At 45.8% G+C, this 13,958-nt stretch overlaps 1 protein-coding gene across 6 annotated transcripts in view; it reads right to left on the reverse strand.

The window, feature by feature from the left end:
* The window catches only part of LOC129817415 (protein enabled homolog), a 152,650-nt gene that overhangs the window by 111,456 nt on the left and 27,236 nt on the right, over nt 1–13,958 (reverse strand). The window contains exon 1 of one of the 6 annotated variants that reach the window (XM_055872622.1): nt 9,263–9,449. The exons of 2 other annotated variants lie outside the window; for them this stretch is intronic. In XM_055872622.1, the coding sequence (XP_055728597.1) occupies nt 9,263–9,276 (14 nt within the window). In that variant the 5' untranslated portion in view covers nt 9,277–9,449. Of the gene's footprint in view, nt 1–626; nt 734–9,262; nt 9,450–13,958 lie in introns of those variants that run through there. 3 more of the 6 variants (XM_055872620.1, XM_055872624.1, XM_055872625.1) reach the window with 3 other exon arrangements.

Consider the following 13,958-nt stretch of genomic DNA (forward strand, 5'->3'; position numbering starts at 1 on the left):
CCAAACTTTTGACTGGTACTGTATATGCCATTTGAAATTATGATTTTGCTTCAGCCCCCAGTAGGCAGAGGCTAAATACGCTCAGTGCACATAGAGCAGATATGTGAAGGAATTGATATTAATATTTGATGAGGATTCTCCTTTGCTTAACTTGATGTTTATGGTTTGCTTAATGTTCCGGCAGCCAGACTAAGTAGTGTACATGTCCACTGCTCGTTGGGGAGCTAGGCAGGAGAACGATACAATGAGCATAGAAACAGCAGCCTCTGAGAACTACTTCTAGTAACATCAACATCCGCGTCAGGAAATATATATAACGTCATGTCATACCAGAGGAATAACGGAAGAATTTAGATATTAATGGACCAAACTCTTCACCTATTTCAATGAACAAGGCTTCATGTGAAACCGTTCCTGTCCAACCCTTCAAGCTGTGTTTAAGATGCCACAAGCCTGGAGGCTCTGCATGAAAAATATGCAACAGTTTATTTGATGAGGAAGACACGACTGCAGGGCACATTCTGTACTGAGAGAAAACCCCAAAAAGATTCTCCAACGTAGAGAGGAGGAATCTAGTACTATATTAGACTATACAGTACAGAAAGTAGGCAGGCTACAGTACGTACCGGTAGATGTCCATTTTGGAAGACAAGCAGCATGATCTTTCATTAAGGATGAAGCTGGAAGCCTTGCGGTGTGTGGAGGTGTGGAGCTGCATGGCTCTCCCCCAGCCCCCCCCTCCCCCTCGACACTCCCCTTGACTCAGCTCAGCGGCCAACGCTCACCGTTACTGCTGCCAGACTCAGGGCGGTGCAGTCCGTCCCGCCGTCCACCTTTCTCTCTACCACCCTCTCGGATTCATGTTGCCCCCTTCTTAAAAAGTCAGTGACACATGATGAAGTACTGGATGGGTGCTGCGAGTCAGCGATGCTGCTGCTCCATGCTAGCCTAGCACTGATGTGAACGACTGCTGATGCGGAATCCGGCTTCTCACAGTGGTGGAGGGGTAACCTAGCAACAGGCTCTCACCCCACCCCTCACCTTGCAGGCAGACAGTTGTTAAATGAAGATCACGTTTGGAGAAGATGAAATCAGTGCACACACACACACACACACACACACACACACAGCTGGCCTCAGTTCAGCAGAGCTTTCTTCTCCTCTCCCTCTTATTCTCTCTACACCCCCCTCATCTGTCTCCCTCCAAAATAGACATATCATAATAACCAGGCAGAATTAGCAGTGTTTCGGAGCGTATTAACGAGGCATTGCCATGGAGTTATGATACACACGTTGACAGGAAGTTTCCCCTTCTGCAGGTGATGATTATAAAACTACAAAACTAAAAAAAGAGGACCCATTGTCTGAAAATGAACAGATATGACCAGAATCAGCAGTGCTTATGTAACAGTTTTCATGTACAGTATGGAAAGAGCACTGAGGGTATGGCACTGCTCCTGGGGTCCTGATGACAGGTTCGTCAACACAGGTTCGTAATCACCCTCTCCCACACACAACCTTCAGCCAACAACATTCATCTGGACACACACACCCCTCCTGTACTGGCTACTCCATGCTTGTTATCAGCAGTCACTCAGCACAGTCAGAGAGGATTAACCATGTGATAGCCCCTACAACCCTGGCTGATTAAACCATAGAAACCAACCACTCTGAGTCACTGTATCATTTTGAGGTCAAAGTTGTCCTTAACCACATATTTAGGGTCAGATTACCAGACCCATAATCCTAATCTTAGACTAACCTTTAGAGAGGTTACCGACTCCACCTCTAATGATACTACTTTCCCCTTCCATAAAGCCCCAGAAGGGCTGACAGAACAGATGCGTGTGTGGCAAGGGTGGGCGGTAGAGAGAGGAGTGATTCCAGACCTCACTGCATGTTGAGCGGCAGTTGGTTCGCCATGGGAACGGGAGTGAGTAACAGGTCAACTGCAAGGACACAGTCAGTAACAGACAGAGCAGGGCTGCCCCTGCAGATGCATGGCCATAATCAGGACCCCACCTCACTCATGAACCCATAAACACTTGTATTAATTATATAGGTGATGACTATGGAACCCGTGATTGGACAGAAACATTTCAATACCTCAACAAGACTAATCTCACTATGGATGACTAAATCACTGAGCAGCACAGAGACTGTTTACATGCTAAAGAAGAAATGCCATAATTTACAATATGACAACTGCTCTGTTTACCTGTTGATGTATCCTCATCGGGATAGTATAACGGAAATATGCACAACACAACAACAGGCATAAAACCTCAGTTTAGAAAAATATATCTGCCCTGGGAATTAATTGTATTGTCGGATAAAAGCACTTACATGAGAGCTATTCGTCCCACGTTCAGTAACCCGCAAGTCAAGAGCTGTCACATTAAGAGCTGTACGATTCAATTAGGTGCAGCACTCACAGAGGAAAACACACTGCTGGTGGGGTGTTCTTTACAATACGCGTAATGAGAACACATGAGACACTAACTGGCACATAATGGCAAAACAATGGAACTTGACCAAAATCAACATTAGAGCACAGATGCATATGTTTCGTACCACAACCACTGCCATAGACAGCAGGACAAGATATCCAGCTGTGTAATGCCAAGCCCCTCAAGCTAGTCAAGCCAGGCCGACCACGTCAGGAGATTCTGCTCTCCATTTCCCCTCCCTCTGCACATTTTGCATTAAAATGTCACCACAGGTGGAGCATGGTTGGCAGGTGACTCAGAGCCATCTCTCCACCGTTGAGAGCGAGCGAGCGTGCCAGAGAGTATGCGTGCGCTCCCTCGCCCGCCCCCCCAGACAGAGCCCGCTCTCGCCCCCACCCCAGACAGAGAGCACGCGCCCGCCCACAAGCCCCACCCCACCAGACAGAGGACGCGCCCGCAAGCCCCGCCCGATCAAGGATCTCTGTACTTTGCTCCGTTCATCTTTCCCTCGATCCTGACTAGTCTCTCAGTCCCTGCCGCCGAAAAACATCACAGCATGCTGCTGCCACCACCACGCTTCGCCGTAGACATGATGCCAAGTTTCCTCCAGACGTGACGCTTGGCATTTAGGCAAAGAGTTCAATCTCGGTTTCATCAGACCAGAGAATCTCCCATCTCCACAGAGGAACTCTAGAGCTCTGTCAGAGAGACCATCAGGTTCTTGGTCACCTCCCTGACCAAGGCCCTTCTCCCGATTGCTCAGTTTGGCGAGCTCTAGGAAGAGTCTTGGTGGCTTCAAACTTCTTCCATTTAAGAATGATGGAGGCCACTGTGTTCTTGGGGACCTTCAATGCTGCAGACATTTTTTGGTACCCTTCCCCAGATCTGTGCCTCGACACAATCCTGTCTCAGAGCTCAACAGACAATTCCTTCGACCTCATGGCTTGGTTTTTGCTCTGACGTGCACTGTCAACTGTGGGACCTTATATAGACAGGTGTGTGCCTTTCCAAATCATGTCCAATCAATTGAATTTACCACAGGGAGACTATAATCAAGTTGTAGAAACATCAAGGATGATCAATGGAAACAGGATGCACCTGAGCTCAATTTCGAGTCTCATTGCAAAGGGTCTGAATACTTACGTAAATAAATGTGCAAAAATGTTTAAAAACCTGTTTTTGCTTTGTCATTATGGGGTATTGTGTGTAGCTAGATGAGGGAAAAAATATATTTAATCAATTTTAGAAACAGGATGTAACGTAACAAAATGTAGAAAAAGTCAAGAGGTCTGAATACTTTGCAAATGCCCTGTATAGTATCATCATCATTTGTTATTGTGAGGTCACTGGCAATTCCCAGCCCTAACAAATACCCTGCTTAGATCACCTCTACCCATTCCTGCCCCATGACTACATGACATCAGAATGCCAGGAAAACGCAGGTTTTAAGAAGCCCTTTAACCCTATACCACTGAGGGGATATAAATCAGAACTGGTATACAGTATCCTCCCCTTTAATCTAACTGTACAGGGCTCCATCTACCAGCATCTGAGCATGTGTGGATGAAAGCAGAGAAACAAAGAGCAGAATGAGTCAATTAAATCATTAAGCAGTACATCACCACTTTTCTGCCCTCATGGGAGGGTAAAAAGGTCACGGCTGAGTCTGGTCAGAGACAGGCAGCCGAGGCAGTTCAGAAGAAAACGTACAACAAAGAGAACAAGGGGAAAACTACAGAGTGCGATGAATACATTTGCCCTTCGCTGCTAAACTAAGGACGACACCCAGCTTCCCAAAGGCTCTTCTCTTTCCCAGCAGTTTTATCTGCACGGACAAGCAAAATCAGCCTCTATTCAGATCACACTGGCAAAAACAGTCATGTGCGGCAGCACTTCCGAGCATTGTGGGATCCAGGTCTGAATAACAAAAACAGTAGGGGGGAAAATAGTGAGAAAAAGAGAGGGAATCAGGTAAGTGTTGGGCAGTCTTTTGCCTTTAATTGACTTTGCCAGGCAACGCAATGCACTGCATCATGGCATCACTGACTTCAAAGCGTCAGGACGATTAATTATATATCAGATGAGATGCGCCAGGTGTCCAGGGGCCTTAGGAGATAAGTGCAGCAGACCAAGTCACGACCAGGAGGAAGAAACAATGAGATGGGGAGAAGGAGGGAGGAGAGGGGGATTGTGTTACAGTACAGACAGCTGTTAAACATAACTGGGTTAGCGTCCGTGCGCTGGTGGCAAATGTAACCCTGCTGCAGTGTAACAGACTCTGCGCCCCCTTGAAGCCCAGGCTACCCGACAACGAGGAGGAGACTTTGTAGGAGACAATATTGAGCTCCAGCTCCACTGAAATCAGCGGAGAAAATCACTGATGACGAGCTCCTGACACCTGCACTGTAATACAGGACATCTTAACCAGAGAGAGAAGGAAAGGGACAAAGGGAGACGGAGAAGAAGAGGGACAGGCACAGACAGTAAAAGGAGAGAAGCTGGAAGAAAGGACAATGGAATAAAAAGAGAGATCAGAAAGAGAGAGTTGAGGAAAGTCAAAGAGGACGAGAGGTTGAGTGAGGGATCAAGATAGAACGTGAGCGACGAAAGTAAGAGATAGAAGTTTGCCAAGGCTGGGCTTTAAAAGGAGCTTCCCAAGGCAAGCTGTGTTCGTAACACTGTTCCAAGTATTAAGGCTGTCACAGGCCCAGACAGAGGTAATGGATAGCCAACACATGGAAAAGACTCCCTGCTCCACCAGATGACTTTTACCACACTGCAGACAGTCATGATAGTCTGGCTAACACCTAACTCTCAAAGTTCTCCTGACTTCAGAGTCTGGAATGACTCTTTGATGTTGTCGGCGCAATGCATTGACAAAGTGGGCTGTGCTTTTACTGTTTGGTTCTCTATGTCTTTCTCACTCAAACATGCAGAGATCCTGAGCACCGGCCACTTTCATTACAAGTTGGATTTTCAAATCCAAATAATGAGGTCTCAACCCCGAAGTAAAAAATATATATTTGAAAGAACCAATCAAACAAACAGCCTCCTTTCCAGACCAGTGTGGTCACAGCTCTCCCTCTGCTGTGAGGCACATGGCGTCAGCCAGGCTACAGTCGTGCTACAATGGTTTTACATTTCGATGTCAAATAGGAGGTGTGAGGATTTTCCAAAAATGTGTCTGGTGCTTGAGTCTTGGGTGACTGGTGGAATTTGCAGCTGCAAGTGATGCATTTTGATGAGTTATATTGTCAATATTAAATAGTTTAGGATCCTCATCAAAGATGGTATGGTTGTGTGGTGTATAGGCGTACAGTATGCAAAGACTTTCCTTGGATGGCTACGGTCTGTGTCCAACCACCTAATAGAGCAGGTAAAATATTTGACATCCAGCTCAGTAGAGATATGATCACAAGTCACCACTTGAGGGCTATAACCTAAGTAAAACTGATCATGGATCAGCATGAAGGGCAACTCCCACAAACAATGACAGATACTGAACACAAGGATAAATATCAAATTCCTTCCTGGACAAAAATTCAAAAACTCCTTTTCTTACACTGATCAGAGGATGGAGGATACAGATGGGACTTCACACACAGGTTATTCACCAGCAGCTGGACTGTGGCGATGGCCGGCTATATGAAATGACACGTGTAATTGAAGCTGCTTTGATGGCAAAAGGAGACAGAGGGTAGCAGTCAGACTTACAAAAAAAAGGGAATCCTAGCCTGGGTACACAGTTTATCATGCCGACTCCGATTTCCAACCTTTGACCATGAAGAGCAGGTAATAGTTTTAGTCCTAGAGACCTTGTGAGACATACCCTGTTCTGTGGATCATTTAAAAGGACAACACATACAGCAAAAGGCAACAACAAAAAAATACACCAATGTGTTCAACAGCAGGTGTGGTGTGCAAGAAAGACATGTCTCTGATTCCAGCAATAACCTTCCTTTTCTGACAAGGTTGCCCGACGAAACAGACCTGAAAAGCAACATAGTTTACGCTTCCATCCATCCCGACAAAAAGTAGGTAAGGTGACGGCTACGTGCACAGGTGTCACCCAACAAAACCCTCAGTGATTCACACTAACATTAGCCAACGGGCTAGCTCTGCTACCTATGTATGGGAACTGTCAGAATGATGAAGGTGGTTCGGAAACTTCACCTGATATGAAGAGAAGGCTTATTGTTTTAATGCCATGGCTACCTAACCTCGTCCCCAGGCTAATTTCTAAAGAGCCGGCTGGTGGACAAGACTACTACCTAATCCACACATCTCCAGAACAACATACAAAGTTACTTGGATTCCTTGTATGAGCGGAACACAACAATGGGAGAAGTGCTAACTTTTAGCTCAATATCTAACTCCTGATGTTGTTGTTGTATTCTCGCCAACCATAGTCTGAACAATGATGTCATTGTTGCTGGGTGCTGTTGTCATGAGCCAGAGATAGTTGGAGACAGGTGACTGTTGTAAAAAGCCCCAAACTTCTCCTCAGGGTGGGGCCATGAAGAGAAACAACCAGTCACCCAACAACCAAATGTCAACGTAATACCTGTCACACCTGCACCATAAAACTCTGTTGATATTCACTACATACACAAGAAGTATGTGGACACCACTTCAAATTGGTGGATTTGGCTATTTCAGCCACACTCGTTGCGGACAGGTGCTTAAAATTGAGCACACAACCATGCAATCTCCATAAACAAACATTGGCACTATAATGGCCTTACTGAAGAGGTTAGTGACTTAACGTGGCACCATCATAGAATGCCACATTTCCAACAAGTCAGTTTGTCAAATTTCTGCCCTGCTGTTATTGTGACATGGAAACGTCTAGGAGCAACAACGGCTCAGCCGCAAAGTGGTAGGCCACACAAGCGCATAGAACCACAGAGAGCTGAAGCGTGTAGCGCATAAAAAAATTGTCTGCCCTTGGTTGCAACACTAACTACAGAGTTCTAAACTGCCTCTGGAAGCATCATGAGCACAGGAACTGTTCATTGGGAGCTTCATGAAATGGGTTTCCATGTCCAAGCAAACGCACACAAGCCTAAGATCAACATGCAATGCTAAGCGTAGACTGGAGTGGTGTAAAGCTCGCTGCCATTGGACTCAGTGGAAACGTGTTCTCTGGAGTGATAAATCACGCTTCACCATCTGGCAGTCCGACAGACGAATCTGGGTTTGGCGGATGCCAGGAGAACGCTACCTGCCCCAATGCACAGTGCCAACTTCAAAGTTTGGTGGAGGAGAAATAATGGTCTGGTGATGTTTTTCATGGCTCGGGCTAGGCCCCTTAGTTCCAGTGAAGGGAGATCTTAACGCTACAGCATACAATGACATTTTAGTGATGATTGTGGTTCAAACTTTATGCCAAACAGTTTGAGTAAGGCCCTAAATCATCCAACATCAGTGCCCGACCTCACTAATGCTCTTGTGGCTGAATGGAAGCAGGTCCCTGCAGCAATGTTCCAACATCCAGTGGAATGCCTTCCCAGAAGAGTGGAGGCCGTTATAGCAGCAAAGGGGAGGAACAACTCCATATTAATGCCCATCATTTTGGAATGAGATGTTCGACGAGCAAGTGTCCACATGACCTAAAGTATCTCTTTAACTCTTGATAAAACAGCCCTACCACCCCAACTCCATCGGTTCCTGCAACGTGTCCAATGTACTGCAGCTGCATCTGGGAGCAGAAGAGGATCTCTAAAGTGCAGCTGGTTAGGAAAATGACCATCAGGGGAGAGAGAAAAAAACAAAACAGCTACGGCCATTAAGTCCAATTGATTCCACCAACCCGGTGGAGACCACTGATAAACTTGTTTTGTAGAACAGCATAGCACACAGATGGTAAACAGAACAAACAAAACACATTTGTCTCAATGTACTGTACACCAACGTAAAATACGTATATATAGCACACACATGGCTGAACATATATATACATTAACACACACACCCCAGGGTATGACTTAGCTAAAGGGATTTTAATGAACTGGTTCTGAGTGTGCATCAATAAATATAGACCTCCAGCAGCAAGCAGCTGAATGCTCCTGTCACATCACAGGAGAAATACTACACTCTAACCAGACATCAACTATATCTGAATTGATTCTGAAGAGGATATTAGTGATAAAAATACAAATCTGGGTATTATTTCTGATGATATATCATTTCGTTTTAGTAATATCACAGCATTAGTCGCCCTAGTCGACTGTACCTGCACCAAAATATCAGTATTTTTTTCATAATCTTGTTGTCCCTCCGCAGCAGACATATGGTGAGCAATATGTTTGGAATATTGCAATAAAAATCATAGTATTGAATCGCAATACATATAGAATCGGCACACAAGTATCATGATAATATCGTATCGTTAGGACCCTGGCAATTCCCAGCCCTGGAGGACATGGTCTATAAATATGAGCTATTCTGCTTGTAGACTCTTATTAGACTAGGCTCTATTAATGATGCAGTACTGGGATGGGGAGTAGAGGCTCATCGTACAGAAGCTAAAGCTGTTCAATCAGCACAGAGGAGGGCACAAACAGACTAAGCTCTAATCCAAACTGGGAATCACAGTCACTGGTCAACTCTAGAGCCATCTTAAAACACAGAAATAGTGAGGAAGAAAAACATTTTACATTACACTATTACATTACAAACACTATCTGACAATGAAAATAGCCCTCCAAGTCTCTCCAGTACATGTCTCCTCCTCGCCCTTACCCCATCATGTACCCCATACCGACCATGGTCCCTTCCCACGCTCCCCCTTTGCCACTACAAGGACTTACGAGCCACGTGTCATGTTGGCGGTGGAGACAACAGGTGTATTCAGTACCAACACCTGAAGACGTTGTCTGAGAGGGTCTGCCTTCTTGTCAGTGTCCTGTGAGGTCCGCAAAGAAGTGTCTCAGTAGCTGCTCAACAGCACAGTGAGGAGACCATGTAGACTAGAGGCTCCAACAGGTCTGCTGCCACTAGGACCCCTCCTCCAGAGGGCTAAAATCGGGCAGTCCGAGCAGCCCCCTGAAGAATGTACCCCTCAGCCCAGGAATAAACATGCTGACTGAAAGGAGTCTTGGAACGGTTTTATTGCGGGGGTTTTCTGAGACTAAGAGCACCCCCCCACACACAACTCTCCTTTCTCCTCCCTGGCTCAAAACCCATACGTACACCCTGCCCAACTCCCCCAGTGTGCTCACTGTACAGCACTCTGCTATGTTGGTCTGGTGAGCAAGAGGGTAAATGTAGATATGACAGGGGGACAAGCTACTGTATAATTGTCTGTAAAGCTGTATCATGGTAGAGTATCAGGTTGGCCATATCACCCAACTCAATTCAAGTCTCTAGCTAAATCAATTGGACCATGTGGCATAAATGATAGGCCCTTGACTTCAGAGATTTGATGATATAATCCTACAGCGGGTGAAGCATTGCCTCATATTGATTTATCAGACTATTCGGTGGTGTTTTAAATCAATATGTAGACTTTCCCATCAACTGTGATTTAGTGAGTACGAGAATGATTCTGTCAGTAACAAGGTTTCCATCCAACTATTTCATGCGGTTGAATTAACTGACATATAAAAATAAATAAAAACTCAAGTCAGTTCTGATGGAAACATCCCAAAACAAAGTGGGATAATTTGTGTGTCTGTGAAACAGATTACGCAACAATTGTGGTGGAAACTCCATGCACAAATAAACCACCATGTCGAAGTAAATGGAGTCACTCGATGTGAGGATATATCTACAACCTCCACGTGGAAAAGCATTAAGAGTTTATAGCCAAATGAAATAAGTTATGAACTTCATGGTGGTTAAGTGACGGATGGTGATGAGCTTGATGCAAATCTCCAATAAATATCGAGGGTATTATTTGAATGCTGGTGACATGAAGATTGATGCTTGGCTGCCAATGATTTAAAAAAAGTTCAAATATGATTATCGGTATGCCATCATATTACCTACCCTGTCAACTTAAAATCAGAGGACTGTTGTCTAGAGAGCATGTGGCAAAAACACATTGGGCAAGTTTGCTATTTATAGCAACAGTTTGTTACAAAACCATTGGTAGAGTAGAAAAGGTGATGTACATGGAAACATCCTAAACACAGCGATAAAATGTATAACGTCTTAATAAAAAGAGAGCTCTCTCGCCCTCTCTACCGAACACACCTTTTATCCTAATGATTTATTGATCCTGTTTCTATGGTGACGTGGCCCTTTCATTCCAGCATGGGGAAATGGGCCAGTGGATTTACCGGATTAGGGTGACAGAGGAGAGAAGCCTTCGTTTGGCCTCTCACAAACACATTGTGTGTGTGTGTTCCCTCCCCATCTGGTCCCAGGTCTAAAACATCCTGCGCCACTAAAGACAGTGTGAAGACCCGGTTCAGCCCAGGACAGCCTGTGATTTAGTAGCCGGGTGGGTCGGTACTTAACACAGCTCACTGTAGACCAAATCTCCTAGCCTAGTGGAGGAAGGCCTGACGCTCTCGTCGGGGCACAGGGCCCTGCATATCACCGGGATGACAGATTAAAACTGCAGCGGTGAGAGGAGCTGTGGCTGTGAGATGCCGGAGGAGATTGGCCCACGCAGTAAATCACAGTGGTGCCTTAATCCGCACATAAATCAGAAGCGTGCGGAGCTAGCTAGACGGCTGGGGAGAAGCTTGTCTCGTTTGATAGCAACCAGCCGTTGCTACAATAACCTCCAAACCGGTAGAAGCAGCGTTGTGTAGTCTTCTCCTCGGTGGTTGTAAATGTTCACTGACGCACAGCAGAGAGCTGGGGGGAGTCTGGGGATACATGGAGTTGTGTGCCTGCATACTAACACACACAATAAGTGTGATGTCAGGCACTATCTTGGTACTGTGTGTCAACTGAGCTTTGGCCAGTGGTAAGATGCAATGGTTTGTCCCCAAAGTCCCCTCAAGTTCATATTACTTTATTGGCATCTCCATTGGGCATAATGTTTGGTCCGAGATATGAGGGAGGTCAGTGCGGTCCCTCTCTCCCAGTCTGTCCCTCAAAACCATCCGTAGTAGGCCTTTAAAAAGGGACAGGATCACTTTAAAAAGGACAGGTTCACAGAGAAGTGTCACTCCAGTCAAACAAGTTAGAATATAATCTGCCCTTTAACGCTCTCTGACAGGAGAAAGTCTACACAGACTCCTGGTCTGGGTGTCCATCTAAATGCCAAAGGGCCTCTTGTACTGTGCGGTAAAGATTTGAGTGATGAGGGCTGTTCCTGGTTGTCCCTCTGTCGATCATCACACAGTGAGAAGCATGGGCCTGCTGGCATTCACTATGCCTTCACAGCACTGATCTCTGTGGACCAAACACTGCCACAGGCACTGCTTTAATTTCAGACTCACGTCTGGTTGGGAATGCAGCAGAGATCGTTAGTGTCTGTCTAAAGCCGAAGGGAACAGGTTGAGATATTTTCTCTATCTAAAAAGTAAATCCACCACAGGACCAATTTCTCCTGAACTACCACACAGGCATCTCTTAATGAATTTGAAGCCACCGTGCTGTTGTGCAATTGCACCCAACAAGCATCAAAATGCATTCCGCTTGTTTTGAAAAGATAAATTCTGTACATTCCCCTGGTCAATAGAAGACTTACATGACGGGATACATGGTAAGGTCTCCAGAGCAGTCACCAGGAGGACAAGGCTGGGTCTGCTCCCTTGACATCAGACGGGCACAGCCAGGGGTACTGCAGATGCTGGGACCACCGGCCTAGTTGGTAAAGACCCCTGTAAGGCCGCCTGAGTGACAGGTCGGCAGAAGCAGTCTGCCTTGTGTGTTCTATCAGTCAGCTTATCAACAGACTTCCCTGCCTGGTCACAAGCTGGAGCTGGCCCACTGAAACGCTGAGACCATAATCCCTAAATCTTTTAATATCATGTTGAACATGCTCTACCGTATGGACAGAAAAGGCATGAAGGACAAAGATGAAGTTTCACAGCAATGATGAGGTTGGACTCTTGGGTTGGGCTGAATCTGATAATTGATCAAACCAATGCTCAGTGCTACCCACCAATCATGGAGCTATACTAAAACAAGTTAGTACTGTCATTTTATTTCACGCTTGGCCAACACTGGCCAGTAATAACATCCATCACTGGGAGGAAGTGATGAATCAGTGAGATAGATATGTCACTCCCACAAACAGAGCACCCTACATGAGTGGAATTCCACAGTCAGCATAAAGCCAGTTTCAACACCAGAGTGCTAAAAAAAACAGGTGACCTGCGTCTGATTACAGTCACAGGGACTGGTCAGGAGGTAAACAGAAACCATCACAGTAGTAACAGAAACCATCACAGTAGAAATCTGCTCACTTGTTTGGAAAAGATGATTACAGTGTGACCTCTGGAGTGGACACGGGCACAATGCTGCAATGCTAATTTAACAAGACGACCAAGTGGTGCAAAGTGAGGAACTGGACCTAAAATATAACATCTGATCTGTCAGTATCACTGCTTCAACTATCTATAATAATCCCTACAGTAACAGGAGTTGACAGAACAATGAACAAATAAAAGGGATTAAAGTAGGTGAATAAGTATAGTGGTCTCTCGTCCAGGTTAAGGAGGGCTGTTTTAGTCTCTGGGATGTCTAATCCTTTCCTCCTCTCTCTGAGGTAATTTAGCCCACGAGGTGAGACGGAGTCTCTTTGGTACCAAACATGGCAATCACAAACTGATGACTCACACTCCCTGTTAAAGCTGCCTGAGCCCTGGCTCTCTCATCAGATCATTCAACAAGAGGGGTGTCTCCACCACATTCCTTCCACTTCATCAACAGCACTGTAACAGGGAGGCCCAGGCTGGAAAGTGTAGAGAAGCAGTCAACACAATATATTCACCACAGAGCTGGGTAAATTAAAAACCTTCACGCTAGGAGATGCACAGGAGAGCAGTGCTTTAACCACAAATTACATTCTAACATCACTCTGTTTTGAGGCCCGGTATTTCATTCAGCTCTTGATGGAATAGCATCTGTAAAGCCTTGTAGACAGGAGGAGGGACAGAGTTAGCCAGGGAAAACATCAGTTTCTGGCCTGAGGAGAAACAAACATGATTTCTGCTGTGCTTTTTATAGCCCAAACATACCATGTGATGTGTGGGGGAGGGGGAGTGGTGTAATGCCCTGGTATCATGCCCTGCCACTTTTGACTCTGACAACTGAGTGAGGTGAAGTGCAGGGAGGGAGGGAGGGAGGGAGGCAGCAGTAGCAGTCCCTAGGGAAACAGTGGTGTGGCCAGCGAGTCTCCAACTGGCCTAGGGCGCTTTCCAAGACACGTGGAAGCGGAGTCAAAGTGCTCCCATGCACAACAACACAATGAAATAATTTACTTGGAGACTGTGCTGCTCTGAATGTGGCTTGTGGACATTTGTAGAAAGAGCTCGGCCAGGCCTATAGAAATAAAGATCTCACTCTACACTAATCTCTACAGACAGTACCAGGACTATT

The sequence above is a fragment of the Salvelinus fontinalis genome, chromosome 20 (assembly GCF_029448725.1).
Source record: "Salvelinus fontinalis isolate EN_2023a chromosome 20, ASM2944872v1, whole genome shotgun sequence".
Lineage (NCBI taxonomy): Eukaryota > Metazoa > Chordata > Actinopteri > Salmoniformes > Salmonidae > Salvelinus > Salvelinus fontinalis.